The following is a 16,707-nucleotide window of genomic DNA, read 5'->3' on the forward strand; positions in this document are numbered from 1 at the left end:
CATTAAGCGACCATCCTTTCCCCAATGGTCTTTGGTGCCACTTTGTCATCCATTAAGTGAACATACATGTGCTAGTCAGTTTCTGATCTTTTGACTCTTCCATTGAATTAATTCTCTGTCTCTACCTTAGTACCACTCTTTCCTAATTACTGCAGTTTTATACTAAGAGTTAATATCTGGTGATATAAGTCCTTCTTGTTCTTCCTCAAGTATTCTTGACTATTCTTGGCCCATGGCATTTCCACGTAAAGTCTAGAATCAGTCTGTCAGTTTCTACCCTCAAAAAAACTGTTCATTTTTTCTTTTCTTTTTTTAAATTGGAGTTACATTGAATCAATTTGGAGATAATTGACATTTTTACATTATTGAGTCTTCTAATTTTGAGTACAGTATGTCCCTCTTACTTAGCTTTCCCTGTCTGTCAATATTATTTTATAGTTTTCTGCATAGAAACCTTTGTTTTCATTATAGTGTGCATGATATATCTTTTCCCATTTTCAACTTTTCTGCATACTTATATTTAATTTGTATCTTGTGAGTATCATGAAGTTGTTATTTTGCAGAGAGGGGTTGTTGGCATGACAATCATTTCTTTCAATTGGAGTATTTGGTCTATTTACATATAGTGTAATTACTGATATATTGGGGTTTGAATTTATCATCTTACTATTGTTTTCTTTATGTCCTACCTGTTCTAGGTTCCTTTTCCTCCACTTTTGCCTTTTTTCAGATTCATATGTATTTGTTAAACTCTGTTTCTGTCCCTTTGATTAACTTGTTAGTTGTATATTCATTGACTAGTCTTTTATAATTTTTTTAAGTCTAATATACATTAGTATGTTTACTTCTTCCTAGACAGTACAAGAATCTTGGGACACTTGAATTTCATTTACCTTTCTTCCAACTCATTCACTGTTGTTGTTGTGTATTTTAATTTTACATATATTTTAATCTCCTCTCTATAGTCTCAAAGTTTCATAGCATCAGTATTCATTTAGATTCACCTTCATATTAACCCTTTACATTGTTCTTCATTCCTTCCTGCATCTCCATGTGCTGCCACCTGGGATTATTTCCTTTCTGCCTAAAGACCTCTTTTATTTCCTTTAGTGTGAGTCTACTGGTGACAAATTCTTTCAATGTTTGTCTAAAAATGCCTTTATTTAACTTTTATTTTTGGTGGATAATTTCGCTTATTATTAAATTATAGGTTGGCAGTAATTTTCTTCCAGCACTTTGAAGATGTTATTCCATTGTCTTCTGGCTTCCTTTATTTCTGTTGTGAAGTCAGCCATCAGCTGACTCTTCTAAAGGGTATATAGTTTTATTTTTCCCCTCTACTTCCTTTTTGAATTTTCTCAGTCTTTTTGCAAGCAGTGTGTCTAGAGGAATTTTCTTGTGTATTTATTTTACTTCGGGTTGTATACTCACTGAAAATGGGATTTGTTCTCTTAAGTCAATTTTGGAAAACTCTCAACCATTGTATCTTCAAATATTGCTCCTGCCCATCTTTTCTCTTCCTTTTTGTAGACTCCAGTTATCCCATATGTTAGACATTTTCACTGTTTTGTGTGTCTCCTCTGCTCTTTTCTATATTTGTTGTAATTTTTCTTCTCCATACTTTATTCTTAATATTTTCTTTTGATCCTCTGCAACACACAACTCTTTAGTTGTCTATTCTGCTTTCAACCCCTTCTACTGAGTTTATAATTTTAAATGTCATATTTTTCAATTTTATAATAGCCATTTGATTTCTTATGGTTTCCATTTCTTTGCTGAGATTCTTTATCTTGTCACCTAATTTCTTCAGCATATTTATCACAGTTATTTAAAGTCCAGGTCCAATAACTTCGATATCAGAATCACCTATGGGCCTGTTTTTATTGTCTGTTTTTTTCCTCAATTTTTAGCCATTGGCCTTATCTCCTGGTGTTTCTGATTTTTTTTTTTTATGTAATGCTAATTATTGGTATTTACATTGTAGAGATAATTTGAGGCTCTAGATTGTGTTTTCTTTCCTACAGAGGATTATTCTTTTATGCTAGCAGGTTGTTAAGATAGGGGCAGATCAGCATAATATGAGCAGGGACCAAACTGATTGGAAATAGTGAAGTCTATTTTCAGTTTACCTTTCAGGGTGTAGCCCTTTGTGCCTCTCATCCAAACATCTGTGGTGTTTCCCAGGGCCATTGTGTTTCCTGAGCTCAGAACTATGCTTTTTTACCTTCCCAGTCCAGTGAGATTTCAGGAAGCTTTGCTCAGCTTCTCAGTTTCTGGGCAACAGTTTACAAATTAGGAAATGCCTTGAGGGGAAAAGCAGCCTTGTATTTGCTTCTCTGTGCTTTCTTTCTCTTCCAGATCTTGGCCCTCTTTACTTTGGTGCCTTCATATCTCTCTAGTGCCTTCAAATAGATTTTTCATATATTTTTTCCCAGTATTTCTAGTTGTTTCTCTGAAGGAGAGTTCATCTGCAATAAATTATTCTGCCATTACTACAAGCAAAATCCTCTTTGATTTTTTAAAAACTGTGTATATTCATTACTTTGATAATAAGAACATAATAGGAGCATAAAAAGAGTTATGGCATAGTATAATATCATACCTGCAATAATATGAATGTACAATTCTGACTTATGGGAGAGTAAGGGAAATTTTCAGAGGGTGATTGACACCTGATCTTGGTTTTAAGGATTGTTTAACACTCATTTAGCATTCAAGGAGAAGGAAAAATATATATAAGTTCTTAAATCTCTCATATGCCTCATGCTTTTAAGTTTCAAGAATTGCTACACATTCCTCAAATCTTGCCACATTTTGTGTAGATGATGAAATGCATCTTTAATGGAGGGAAGAGTACTTTACAAGTTGCGTCATCTGATCCTGATAACATCCCGGATGACAGACTGTCTAGTTGGTGTCTGAAAAGCAGCCTAGAAGCAGCACCATTTAGTTTTAGCGGCTGGTGGTAGAAGTGGGAACAGCATCTGTGAAGTCCCAAAGGTGAGAGAAAAGAAGGGTGACCAAATGAACTGAGAAAGGCTCAAGTCAAAAGCAAGGAGGTGAGGAGTCAGAAGATAAGGCTGGAGAGGTGGGCTGGGGGCAGATCCTAAAGGGCCTCATAAGCCAATTTAAATCATTTGAAATTCAACCTAAGAGCAGGTGAAGATATTGAAGAGTTTTCATCTGTAGGTAGTTTAGATTGCCTTTTATATAGGTTGCCCTTCCTCTCATGCGCAGATAAGTTGGAAGCAAAGTTGGAGGCAAGGAGACCAGTGAGAAGGCTGTTGAGTTCATCCACATAAGAGATGGGAGTGGCCTGTAATGGAGATGAAGGAATGGATTAAAAAAATAGAGACCTGGCAGTTGTTGGTGACTGGTTAGAAATGGGCAGGGGTGGGAGTAAGGAAAGTAACATAGACAGCTCTCAACATTTGACCTGATAGCTGAACAAGGAGTTGTATACATCACTGTGATGGAAACACAGGATCTTTGGCAGCTGTGTTGGGGGCTAGAGTTTAGGGATGCCAGGTTCAACTTTAAATGTATTCAATTTGAAGTGCCTGCAGGATATCTAAGCAGAGGTGCCCATTAGACAGCTAGATATTTGCCTCGAGTTCAGTGGAGAAGGCTGGGCTGGAGATAAAGATTTGAAAATGTGTAATAAAAGGATAATGATTGAGACTGTGGAGGCAGATAAGTTTGCCTAGGAGGAGTGGTAGAGTGAGAAAAACCTTATCAGCTGTAACCCTGAGGAACCCAACTATTTAAGGAGAAGGCTGAGCAATAGAAATCTTTGAAAGAAATGAGAACATGTAGCCTTGGAGAGAGCAAGGAAACTAGGAGAAATGAATGTCTCTAGAGCCAGAGAGGTAGTTGCTGCCCAGAAAGTCATCTAAGAGAGGGACTTAAGAAACATCCGTTGGCTGTAGGAAAAACAAGGTCACTGCTCTCCTTGTTGAAGGCAATTTCAGGAAAGTGGAAGCAAGGAGAGAGCACAAGTATGGACATCTTTCTGGGTCTCAGTTCCCTTGTTCACAGTGGAAGTGTGTGGGATATTCAGAAGTTACACATTATGGGCCACAGGGCTGGATTCTAACACAGATGTGTTTTTGTTTGGCCAGTACAGTATTCAAAATACATTTGTGCTTGGCTGAATCCAGTTGCATAGAACTCTTTCAGATCCTTTGGGACATTAAAAATGTATCATACCTGGTTTTTACCATATGAGTTTGCTATGTGGTCTAATGCTGTCTACACACAATCTACATGAATTCTACCAAGAATAACTACCATTACAAAGAATTCCACTATATTTCATATTACTGATGTGTCCTTTTAAGACTCTGTTACTGAATATAATTTAAGATCCAGATGGCAAGAATACTGTGAAAGTAATCGGTGTCTTCAAAGGATTGTGGTTATTGAAACAGTAGTCTATTTTAGTATTTCCACTGGCAGTTCTGACATTGTACTGCACACTTGACTATAGGAATAGTTTCATTTGACAGGTGGTATTTGCTTGGAGACCTGACCCTGATGATTGTCGTCATTACCATTGAGAATGTTGCTGTGAATTCAGCCATGTACACCCTGAGATCTTCATTGGGCTCCCCGGCCTCTGGTGGCCTGTTTCATCCTTCTGATGGTCTGGCTTCCTCTTTCTGGGAAACTCAAAGCCTCCAAAAAGGATCTTTGATGTGCCTTGAGATTTCATATTGAGTCCTTGGCAGAAAATACATGGGATGTACAAGCCTAGGCTTTTGGAATTCAGCTCTTCTGGTTTTTGCCTTTTTAAACATTGAGTTTATACAAGGTTTTTCAATAAATGATTTTTGCATAAACATGACTTTGCTAATTGCATATAATAAATGTTTATTCTTTCAAAGTCATATAAAACTCAAAAGCAAATGGATTCAGGAGTTCATATGATAATGGGAAGACAAGAGGAGAGGTCTAGAAAACACAGCCTAGAATTTTCAACAGTCAGAGCTGTGATCTCAGCCTCTCCTAAAATCTGTGGGAAACTGAGGCCCAGAGGGAAAAGGAGACAGTCTGGGCTGCACAGCTAATCAGCAGCAGAGCCAGAGCTACATGAGGTCCTAACCACATTGGATGCTCTGCTGAGCAAGGACATCCTTCAACCCTGTGCCAGAAGCTTCAACATAAAATGGAATGGCTGTTCTACTCAGCTTGTTTCTCTCCTTCACCTTAGCTTTATTTATCTTCGTGTTTTCTCTTCTGGGCTTCTCCTCTGCCATAAAAAACACTGTTTAAAATTCTTTCATTCTGCATGCTGCACTCAGAAGTGCCGTGTGATAAACAGTAGATTGGCAGCTTTGTAATTTGCCTTGATTAGATTGTAGAGTTATTTCCCAGCTGTTCGACTTACTAAATATTTACAGATTAGCAAGTCTGCAGCGCTGCAAAGTTGTCTTGTTTTATGGATCTGGGGCTTTCACACTCTTTATGTTATTACGGTGCCTCATCCGCAATAAGGGGAGGACCACCTGCTGCATCTCGGCTGACTCAGCTGAAGCAACGGCTGGTAAAGGCCACCCTCAGTGGAGCCCAGACACCATCCAGCTGAAGCCTTTAGAAAATAGTCACCTCAGAGTTTAGTGCGAGAGAAATTGATTGGTGTATTTTTCATGCGGATGTTATATCTTCTAATGAGACTCCTTCATAGTTCTCTATCCCAAAGAGCACTATGCAGAGAGTGTGACCTGGAAGTTAAAGAAACCTTAAGTCTTACCCTGTTCCTGCCTCTACAGGCATGTTCATGGACAAGGTACTTCTCAGCACCGGGCCTCATCTGTGAAATGTTTCTATGAGATGAGCTTTGAGGCCGGCTATTCTGGAGTTCTCAGATTCTTTTGTTGTGTGCTCTGGCATTTCCAGTCTTCATCCTCTCCTTGGGTGTGCCGTATAGGAAGGCTTATTTTCATTCTATGGGAGCTGGCACTATAGTTTTTAAGGACTAGTTTATATTTGTAGTTTATTACCAAATCCCATCATCTTTAGAAGTGAATTTGAAGATGAACAGGCACTTCACAAAAGAGGATATCCAAATGGCCATAAAGTGTATGAAAAAGTGCTCAACATCATTACTTATTGGGGATAGAAAAATTAAACCTCAGTAAGATACAACTGCACACCCCCCAGAATGGCTAAAATAAAAAATCTGACAATAGCAAGTTTTGACTAGGATGTGGAGCAACTGGAATTCTCATACAATGCTGGTGGAGTGTATAATGGCAAAGCCATCCTGAGAAATGGTGGTATCCTCTAAAGCTAAATATACACTTACTTTATGACCCAACAATTCACCTCCTAGGTTTATATCCAAGAGAAACAATTCCATATGTCCACCTAAATGCATGTACAACAACTTTCTTGGTAGCTTTTTTATAATGGCCCAAACAGGAAACAATCCAAATGTCCATCAACAGAAGAATTGATAAACAAATGTTGACATACTCCTATATTGGAATACTACACAGCAAGAAAAAGGAATGAACTGCTATGTGTAACAACATGGGTGACTCTCACAGCATTATGGTCAGAGAAAGAAACCAGACACAAAAAAATACATACTGTGTGATTCCATGAACGTGGAGTTTAAAAATAGGTAAAACTAGTCTATAGTGATAAAAGCTTGAATAGTGATTACTTCTGGTGTGAGAGGTTATTGACTGATAAAGGGTACAGGTGATGGGAATGTCGTCTCCATCTGAGTGGTAGCTATGTGGAAGTATTCATATGTAAAAATGCACTGACCTGTACATGTAGACTTCACTTTGTTGTATGTAAGTTATGCCCAGATAAAAACAATTGGGAAGAAAAGTGGATTCGAATGATTCATCTATGTATTGGATCCCATGCGCTTGGTGTTTTAGGTCAATGAACATGTGAGGCAGTGGGAGTGAGGGGAGCCAGAGAGAAATTGTTTTTTAGCATGGCATTTGTGATAACATCTGTCTTGGATCGGCCCAGGGCCAGAGCTATGGGCGACTTCTTTGAGAAGCACAGTAATTCAAATTTTATGTAGAGTAATTTGGAGCCCAGCTATGCCAGACACCGTCAGAGGGCTCTCTCCTTTCTAGGAGGCTCTAGTCTAGAGGCTTACTCCCAAGTAAAAGTATGACTTTTAGGTGGAACCTTATAGAAAGTCTGGTGGGCTTTTATCCCCAGGGGTGGCTGCTAGAGAGACGGCCCAAGCTCTGAAAACACTGGCGCAGGCTGCCCGTGGAGTAGCTGCATCTGCGAGTGACCCCGTGGCTGCGCACGCCATGTTAGATTCCGCTCGAGATGTGATGGAAGGCTCAGCAATGCTCATCCAAGAAGCCAAGCAGGCCCTCGTTGCACCTGGAGATGCAGAGAGGCAGCAGCGACTAGCCCAGGTGAGGCCTGGAATTGGTAACTGTAGTCATCATTAAGGGAGACTGTTGGCAGGCTGTCTCCTGGGCACTTTTTTCTTGGTGTGAATACTTTTACTCAGTGGATGTTTTCAGAATCTTCCAAACTGCCATAACAACGCTGGCCATACACACTACCACTTTTGTAAGTATTGTCTAGTAGCCCCCATAATGTGAGATCTGCTTAATTCAGTCAACAGAGAGCATGGGGGGCTTTGTTGAGATTTATCCTTGGACCTTAGGACCTAGGACACATGTTTGTTTGGGGCCTATGTGTGCTTAAGTATATTCCCCTTCCTAGCCTAGGAGGTGAGGTAGACATACTTGGTCTAGCCTCTCAAAGTTTTAAGCTTTGACTCTCTATTGCCTCTTAGGATGAGTCTTCAACTGACTAATGAAACTAGTTGGCTAGAGACCATCTAGGTGAAGTTCTAGACAGGGAGCTGGGAAGGAGATGGTTTAGATTAAAGAGAATGGCACAGCCCACTTTTAAAGACCTTACCCTTTAACTGAGTATACCAAAGAGTGCAAACAGGGAGACCTCACACATCCTTAAAAGCCAGCATGTGAGCAACTCCAAGTTGGTCTGGAAGTGCTCAGAGCATCCCTCTTCCCCTTGGGCAGAGTGAGGTGTCGGGGTGATGGCGCCAGAGGGTTGCTTAGCAGAAGTCAACCAGAGGCCTAGCTAACTGTGATCCAAAGAACTCAAGGCCAACTTCCACCTCGGTGACCTCAGCAGGACTGTCACTAAGGGAGCTATTTCCATTTCTCACAGTATTAGATATCTTTGTTTTAGAACCTGACATAATATTGGAGAGTTCTGTGTTTGAATCAGAGTCATGACTTCGCCTGGCGTTGGGGAGCAGGTAGAGTGTACTATGTCACTATACCAGACTCTTTGCCAAGACAGGATGTTAACCCCAGTGAGAGGCCTAGATGAGGTGATTTAACAGTAAACAGTGTCAGGGAGATGCTGCAGATAATTTCCTGATCATTTTCAGCTCTGCATACTGTCGTTGCTCATTCCCAACACATGTGCGAAAACGTTTGCACTGAAAGCTGCTTGCTTATGGAGGTTTTCTCGCTCCGTGTATTCAGGTGGCCAAAGCCGTCTCGCACTCCTTGAATAACTGTGTGAACTGCCTCCCCGGGCAGAAGGATGTGGACGTGGCCTTGAAGAGCATCGGGGAGTCCAGCAAGAAGCTGCTTGTGGACTCGGTGAGTGGTTTTGGAATAGGAAGGGGCATCTGGGGACTGGGCTCACCTTAGGTGTGAGTGGAGTCCTCTCCTCTCCACAGGATCTCTGAGCAGCTAACCTTTTTTAGGAGTCCTGTCTTTCCTCCCAATTTGCCTTGCCTTGTTTTGCTTTCTGGTCAGCAAAGTTCCCTGGTAGAGTTTGCAAAGTTGCTTTTTCTTTGAGCCCACGTTGCTGCTTGCTCTCTGCTCATCCCAGTGAGCCAGGAAAGGGGGGTATGTGATCATCTGTCTTATCAGGACATCTCAGGCAGTGACAATCAGGTGACAGACACGTGTCCAAGACTCATTGAGAGAACGAGTACTCTGAGGAATGAGCCCCCTTCGGGGGGCTTGTGCTCATTCGTCTTTGTGTCTTCTCTGCCTGGTGCCTGGCACGTACCAGGTATGCAAGCAGTGTGTGTGGTGTGTCTAAGATAGTCTAGCTTAACCCGCTGGAGCTTTTCACAAACTGTTATAGTTCTGCTAGCGACAGTTCTGTAGAAAAGCTATATTATTAGCAAAGACCACTAATAAGCAAAATTGATGGCTATTAGTTTGGAAGAACAGGATTTGAAGTTTAATAGTATCTGCCTTTTAGTTTTAGAAAGCTAAACCTTTGAGAGTTTCCATCTGAGAGAGCCAAAATAAAGTGGTGTTTCAGAGACTGGATCCTGGAGTCAGATTGCCCAGGTGTGAATCCTGGCTCTGCCACTTAGGAGACCATAGCCCCTGAGGATAGCTTCTTTACCATTTTTAGATCCTTTGTGTCTAGAACTGAATAAGTGTTCAGTAAATTTAAGTGAATGAATGAATGTATATATGTTGAAGGTCAAACTTAACATGGGCTCAGCCACACAGAGCCTTTCAGTCTAGATGACTCAGAAATGCATCCCTGGAGAGTCTTTCTTCCCTCTGCCATACCTTCCTTTATTTGTCCCACGCAAACTGAATCTTCTCATGGAGTGTGCCCTCTGTTCCCCATAGTTACCTCCAAGCACGAAGCCTTTCCAGGAAGCCCAGAGTGAACTGAACCAAGCAGCAGCTGATCTGAACCAGTCTGCTGGGGAAGTGGTCCATGCCACCCGGGGCCAGAGCGGTGAGCTGGCTGCAGCATCTGGAAAGTTCAGTGATGATTTCGACGAATTCCTTGATGCTGGCATTGAGATGGCCGGCCAAGCTCAGGTGAGTCTGGAGGGGTGACTGGAGTTGACCCTTGCCTCTCTACTCTGGTGGACCATCCACCCTTGAGGCCAACTGGGCAAATAGGAATAGGGAGCCTGTCAACAGCCCACGCCATTGCATTCTCTTTGCTGCTTAGGAAGCTTCATGATCTCACAGGAGTGGCATTCCCAAAGACGCTGTTAGCTTATGTGTGAAGTGCTTCTTGGAGATGAAGGATAACTTTTCCCACGATCCTCCAGCAGAATCCATCTTTTTACTTACACTTTTTGGAGGGAGAGCAGTTCCGTGTCCTATACTTAAAATGTGGTATAATGTAGTAAAAAATCATGTATTTGAGGTTCAGTGGGCCCATTTGAAGGGACTGTGTCTAATACTGAGTGTCAAATGATTAAAAATTACCTCTTCAAATGAACAGATAATCCCCTGTTTAGAACAAGGGAGCATGACTGGTCTGGTGTCAGCTTGCAGAGCTGTTTTTTTTGTGTGAGCTCCAGTGAACTCCCTAAAAGAGATACCCAGGGTGTTTCTTCCTCTGTTATCTACAAGGGGTTGTTTCTCAGATGGCAAGCCAGGTGAGAAATGTGTCCAGAAGTCAGGAACTTCTGGGATGCAGTCAGCTCTGAATATCGAGACTGTGCCGGCCATTTGTGCCAGGCTGAGATGTGTGAGCTACTTGACAACTCCAGCATTGTTGAGCAAGATGCTGGAATTGTGTCCTGGTCTGTGCACTGGCGTATGTGTGCACGCGCTCGCTCGCTCGCTTGCTCTCTCTCTCTCTCTCTGTCCCCTCTCTCTTCTCTCTCTGTCCCCCTCTCCCCCCTTTTAAGGCCTGCCCTCGTGAGACAGCACAGCTCTTGGCTGACCCACTTGGGGATGGATTTCTGTCCTGTTGCTTGCGTCTGGGTATCTGGGGAAGGGTAGACACCAGGCAGTCTCTCAACAAGTTAGGCATCTGCAGACTAATTGGGCTTAATGCAATCCATACAGATAGCTTGCTTCCATTTCAGGATGCTGCTCCTAGCTCTCTGAATGCTGCCTAGGAGACATGGACAGCCCCTAATTACTCTGGCTCCTTTTGACCTTCCAGACGAAAGAAGACCAGATCCAAGTGATAGGGAACCTCAAGAATATCTCAATGGCATCCAGCAAGCTGCTGTTAGCTGCCAAGTCTCTCTCGGTAGACCCAGGAGCCCCCAATGCGAAAAATCTCCTGGCTGCAGCTGCAAGGTAAGAGTGGAACAAAATGTGCTTTCACGTGTGCTTAAATAGTGTCAGTGTTGGAAAGACGTGCTTGGCGTCCTGCTGCTTTTCCTGAGCAGAGAAGTGGTGCTGTCCTGGTCGTCAGAGGTGGGGTCGAGAAAGACTGGTGTTTTACTAAACTGGCTCATTTTCATGTGCCGTCCCCGCTGAAGACGTCTTCTGTTTTCTCTTACAGCCTCTTCAAGAGGACTTGCTTAGACTCAGGCCCCCATTGATTTATAAACATGACGGTTTCAATAGATTTTTTTAAAGTCGTGTTATGTCTTTCAGGTTATAAAAGTAATATAGGCTCCATGGAAAAGAAATCAGAAAATACTGAAAAGTATAAAAAAGAAAATGATACTCCACTAGCCATTCAGCATTTCTTGGGCGCTTACTACATGCCTGGCATCAATCTTAATTAGATGGGTTTAAACATGTTCAATTTGTCACCTGCAGAAGGGCTCTACTTCAGGATGAATGGGGGGTGATGGGAGTAAATTGTTTTTGGAAATATATTAAAACATGAATCTGAGTTTTGGATGATGTCAATGTCTGTCTTTCCTGTTGTTTTCAGCCAAGGAAGTGGGTAATATAATACACTTTCTGCTCCAGGGCCACTGTGGCAATTTAGTTCAATAACTAGTGATTGAGTGCTGGTGTGGGGAGCAACTGCACTGACAGCCCAGGACAACCCTCTATTAGTAATCCCACATGCGTTTTCCTGAAACGTTGGGGGAGGGTATTTTATGTTTCTGTGTGGTGTGGGCATGTTTTCTGAGCATTACTCAACATCACTTTATATATAAGAAAGCTGACAACAGGGAGAGAGTAAATGCAGGGCAATTAGGATATATAGCATAATTGGAAACCTTTTCAAAATGTGCAGATTAGTGCTTTTTTTAAAAAGCATGACTTCAATTTTTTATTTTTTTTAAACTTGGTTTCGTTTGTTTGCTTATTTGTTTTCTTGTGTCTTTATCTCTCCTGGGAGCTCAATGGCTGTTTTTAAAGTTGTTGGAGTCAGGAGACCTGAACCTAGTCCACGCTTTAATGATTGACTCACTTGTTTCCATTGGTCAGGTCGCTCAACCTGTCTAAATGTTGCTATCTGCAAAATGAAGGGGTGTACTACATCATCCTTAAGCTCTTTTCAGTTCTCATTATGTAAGTTATCATGGTACTAATGGTGAAACCTGTCTCTGGTCCCCTCCTGGCTTGTGGTGTTATTTATTTTTTTTGGTGGCATTAGACAATTTCAGGACAGTTCCCTTAAACTCGTGAGTTTCTTCATTTATTCCCAGATATATACTCTAGCTTCAGACCGTAGCTAGAGCCACTAAGAGACTGGAAAAATATTCTCACATCTCCCCACCTCCATCATTTGCTTTGTTTATGATTATTCCAGTGAGTGCCCTCCCTGGGTGGGGGTGGGGATGTGGGGTGAGGAGAGAGGGGTCATGTCTTCTCTGTTGAGCAGCTGTTTCTGATATAAAACCCTCTCTTGATCACTCTTTTTTCTTAAAAAGAGCTTTTGTGTAAGGCAGCTGATGTTTCCAGGTATCTGAACTCAGTGTTTTTCATTATCTTCAATTTTTTGCATCATTTCAAAATTACAGTTTCCAACTTAGAACGTGTTGTTCACTCTCTTAAATTGTGGGAAGAAGGGGAGGGTATAAATTGGCCTTTTGAAAGCCAGATAAGGAAGGAAACACAGGCCCCAAGGAATGTTGCTGGTGTCATGTCTCTGTGGGTGTCTGAACGCCCCCTGGTGGTGACATTGAGGAAAGGACCTGGAGGCCTGGTGAAAAAGCTTTCTTTGCCTCTGTCCTGGCTTTCAGTAGTCGACAGGAAGTTCCCAGCCTGATGGTTTCATAGCCAGCTAAGCACTTAAAAATCATCACATGAAATGATTATCTCGGGATGAAACTGTTGCAAGAACATGCCGGCACCTTCTCCTTGGCTTCTTGGCACATGTTGGCAAGCTCTGCTCCCTGGGGTGGTTTCCCAGTGGAAGCTCTAGCCAGGTCAAGTGAGTCAGGTAAGCTCCTCTTGGGAGGTAAAGATCTGCCCAGCTGGGGTGTGTGCATTCATTCTCTTGTTATTTCATTTGTTCATTAGACAGATTTTTACCACATGGCTGTTATGGGCTGGGCCCAGCACCCAGTGCTGGGCACACACCGTGAATGAGACAGGGATGGCCCTGGTGGTGTTACGGCAGGAGGCACACACACAGCATGCTTCCCTCATTCCATCTGGGCCTTCAAACACTCCTGCGCATAAATGCCCCTGGAGTTGAGCAACGGGGATTTGATCGCCATTGCCCTCATCTTCAGTCCTCCCTGTTCTTGAGACAGCCAAGCCCTGCCTGTCCTTCATGTGGGTGTCCCCAAAGGCCCCGGGATGCCACTGTGCGGACCCAGGCATGGACCAACTCAGCCCTGCCCTGCTCCTGTGTCAGCAGACTTGAATCTTTTGTTCTTTATGGCCTCTGTGATTCTTCCTGCTTTGGGACAAAAAGCTTCCCTTCTGGAAAAGTAATCAAGTATGACTTTTTCTTCTGCTCTTCCTTCTGCGTCTCAGCCCAGGTACATTTGAGGAAGTGGGTCCCTTGGTTTCTGATGCCTAGTGGGGAGGAAGACATCTTCTGTTGAGTTTCTGGCTTGTTCGTCTTGTTCCCATGTAACTGGTGGGCTCTGGCTCTCTTCTGATGAGTTGGGTGGAGCTGGAGACCTTTTGTCAACTGTTCATCAGCCTTTTCCCTGACCAGGGGCTGGTCTGATGCTCCCTGAACTTAGTCAAGGAAATGGAAAACTAGTTTGCAGTTGCATAAAGGAAGGAATGTCCTACCTCTGAGCACCTCCCCTGAGCTGCTGCTCACACCACAGTCATCCTGGCCAGAAGGCCAGAGGCCTGAAGACCTCACACCGACAGCTGTCGGCGTCGGGACCAGCACACGCTAGGTTTTCAGCTGCTTTTCAGTCTCCTGAGGGCTCCCTAGGACCTTGCAGGTGGCTCCTGTTCCCTAGCTGCCCTTTGCTTTGAAGTTCCTGTCTCTAGAGATGGTAAAAACGATGACCCGGCGAGCAGCACTTTCACCCCATAAAACAGAAATATGTAAACTGGGCCTTCTGTCTCTGGGTCTCCTCTAGAATGTTCTCTTCCCTTCGTCCAAATAAGGATCTCACTCAGGCTTGACTTTTCCAATTGCTCCTGTCCATGTCAAGGGCTCCCTTCCATGCAGAACCCAGGCCCATGGTCCAGGCTTTAATTTTCTTCCATGTTCCCTGTGAGTCCCGCATGTATCTGGCCTCTCAGGTTTAGGGTCCTGTCCAGTGTCATACCCCCATCACTGCTTCTTTTGGCTCACTTTCTTTGTGTCGTGTCTGTTCATCGTCTTGCCTCTCCAGCTGGGTTGCAAGCATCTTGCTTTCCTGGAGAGACTTAAGCTATATTATTTTTTAATCCCTGTGCCTTGTGTGTAGCAGAACCCAGGGAAAAGACATATGAGTGCATTTCGGTTTGCTCTTTCCTGTCTTCCTAAGCACCACCTCCCTTGAGGGAGGGATATGTCTGATGTTGCTTTTTTCCCCCTCCAAGCTCCTTATCGAATGATTTGTGCTTAATAGATCATCAGAAGCACAAATTGGTTGATTTCCTTCTCTCACCCCTGCCCCAATTCCATATCTATTTAAAATTGCCCTCCAGGGCTCCCAACCTCCAGTTGAATCAATTCAGTATCTCTGAACACAAAACAACTTGTAGGTTAGAAAGCCTTTTTTTAACGTCTGAGGTTGCAGATCCCAATTTTTTTAAAACTGAGAGTGACTAGATAAGCCAAGATAAAGAATAAAATGCAAGAAAACACTGTCTCTAGATGGTGGAATTATTAACTTTTTTGTATTTTTAAAAAATAAACTTGTATAGCTTTGATCATTAAAAAAAATTGTGGAAAAAATAAAAACTATGGTTCAGGTCTGTTTGGATTTAGATAGAATAGAGGGAGGACACTGCTAATTTTGGCCATATTTTTATGACAATGTAAGTTGGTTAATTCATAATTTTTTTAGTAGATTTACTGAAATTTTTTTCTTTAAAAATAACATACAATCACTGTTAACATTTTGATATTGTCATTTTTCTATGTGTATATATTTATTTTCACAATTGTGGGTTCACACTGTTGATACTGTTTTGTAAATTTTACTTAATTGTGTATCGTGAATATTCTCCTGTAATGTTAGAAATATGCTATACGTTATGACTTTTAATGGACTCCCAGAATTCTGTTGTGGACCATACATTTATTTCGTTAATCCTTTATCGTTGCATATTTGGGATGCCCCCCATCCTTCACTCTTGTGAATAACTGCTATAATTTGAAACATAAAAATATTACTTTTCATTATGAAATCTACATAACCATTTGCCTCTAGGCTCTTCGTTTATTATTTGGCTATGTAATACAAACTCTAAAATGAGTTATGGGGATGAATGATACCTAAATAATGCTCCTTAGTCATGGATCGGTATTACCCAAGTGACTCATTCAGACATGTAGTGCTGTGCTGGCACTTTTAGGGATTATCCAACCACAAACCCTTAGCTTGTTGAGTTTTCTTTTTTTTTTTACCCCAAGTTTTTATTTGAAAAATTTTCACATCTACAAAATAGTTAGAAGAATAGGACAATGAACAGCTATGTATTCTCTGGATTCACCAGTTGTAAACACTCGGTTTTTAGTGGAAAAATCTTTATATAAAATATATGTTTTTAAAAAATGCAGATAAACAGGAAACGTTGAAAGAAATAAGCTAGATGGGAAGCTTGTGTGATATGTGGAAATACTCTCCAAATCACGATTGAGGGCATTCTGCATCCTTTGTTATGCTGAAATACACCAGCCTGTCCCCTCAGAAGTGTGTCTTGAAGGCTACCCCACAGAACACCGTGTTGGACTCGCTGAGGGACCTTCTAATGAATGCATCATGGGCTGCAACCCCCAAGGTGGTCAGAACTAGAGATTGTCCTGCTATCTCAGTTCTTGTTTTGCTTGGCACCATGGGGAACACAGTGCTTCCCCAGGATACCTTAATTAAGCACTTTTCCCCAAATAAATGAATCACTAGAGTCAATCTTACAAAAACTATTTTGGGATTCTTTCTTGGGTTCAGGAATGTTTTTCTTCTTCCCATCACCCTAGCTAAATTTAAAATTCAAAGCAATATCTCATCAAATAATTAAGCTGATTGCCCTTGTTCATTGGCAACTTCATTTTCCATCTAATTTGATATTCTGTGGGAAGCTGCAAAGCCAATTTAATAAAATGAGGCATCTTTTATATTAGGCAGTGTTAATAATTAAGAGCTTTATGTGCCCCATTTTTGTTTCTGTTTGTTTTGTTTTAAGCTGACCATTAGCTGCAGTGGTTAGTAACTGTGAATAAAATCCAGGGCCCTGCCATAAGTCTGGACCAGTTATGACCCTACCAAAAAGTGGTTATGGATCTGGCTTTGGAGTCAGATAGGCAAGGGTTTAAGTCTTGTTTCTGCTCCTTACTCATAGCATCCCTAATTCTCCTTAGGGAATTATCTCCTCTCTCTCTTTTTTCATTTAAAAATGCAAGGGTATTCAA

At 41.9% G+C, this 16,707-nt stretch overlaps 1 protein-coding gene across 6 annotated transcripts in view; it reads left to right on the plus strand.

Moving 5' to 3' along the window:
• The window catches only part of TLN2 (talin 2), a 419,612-nt gene that overhangs the window by 306,916 nt on the left and 95,989 nt on the right, over positions 1 to 16,707 (plus strand). For all 6 annotated transcript variants that reach the window (XM_058541740.1, XM_058541736.1, XM_058541742.1 and 3 more), the window contains 4 exons: positions 7,192 to 7,400; positions 8,514 to 8,633; positions 9,636 to 9,833; positions 10,921 to 11,060. In XM_058541740.1, coding sequence (XP_058397723.1) covers positions 7,192 to 7,400; positions 8,514 to 8,633; positions 9,636 to 9,833; positions 10,921 to 11,060 — 667 coding nt within the window. The remainder of the gene's footprint in view (positions 1 to 7,191; positions 7,401 to 8,513; positions 8,634 to 9,635; positions 9,834 to 10,920; positions 11,061 to 16,707) is intronic.

The sequence above is a fragment of the Diceros bicornis genome, chromosome 5, assembly GCF_020826845.1.
Source record: "Diceros bicornis minor isolate mBicDic1 chromosome 5, mDicBic1.mat.cur, whole genome shotgun sequence".
Classification (NCBI taxonomy): Eukaryota; Metazoa; Chordata; class Mammalia; order Perissodactyla; family Rhinocerotidae; genus Diceros; species Diceros bicornis.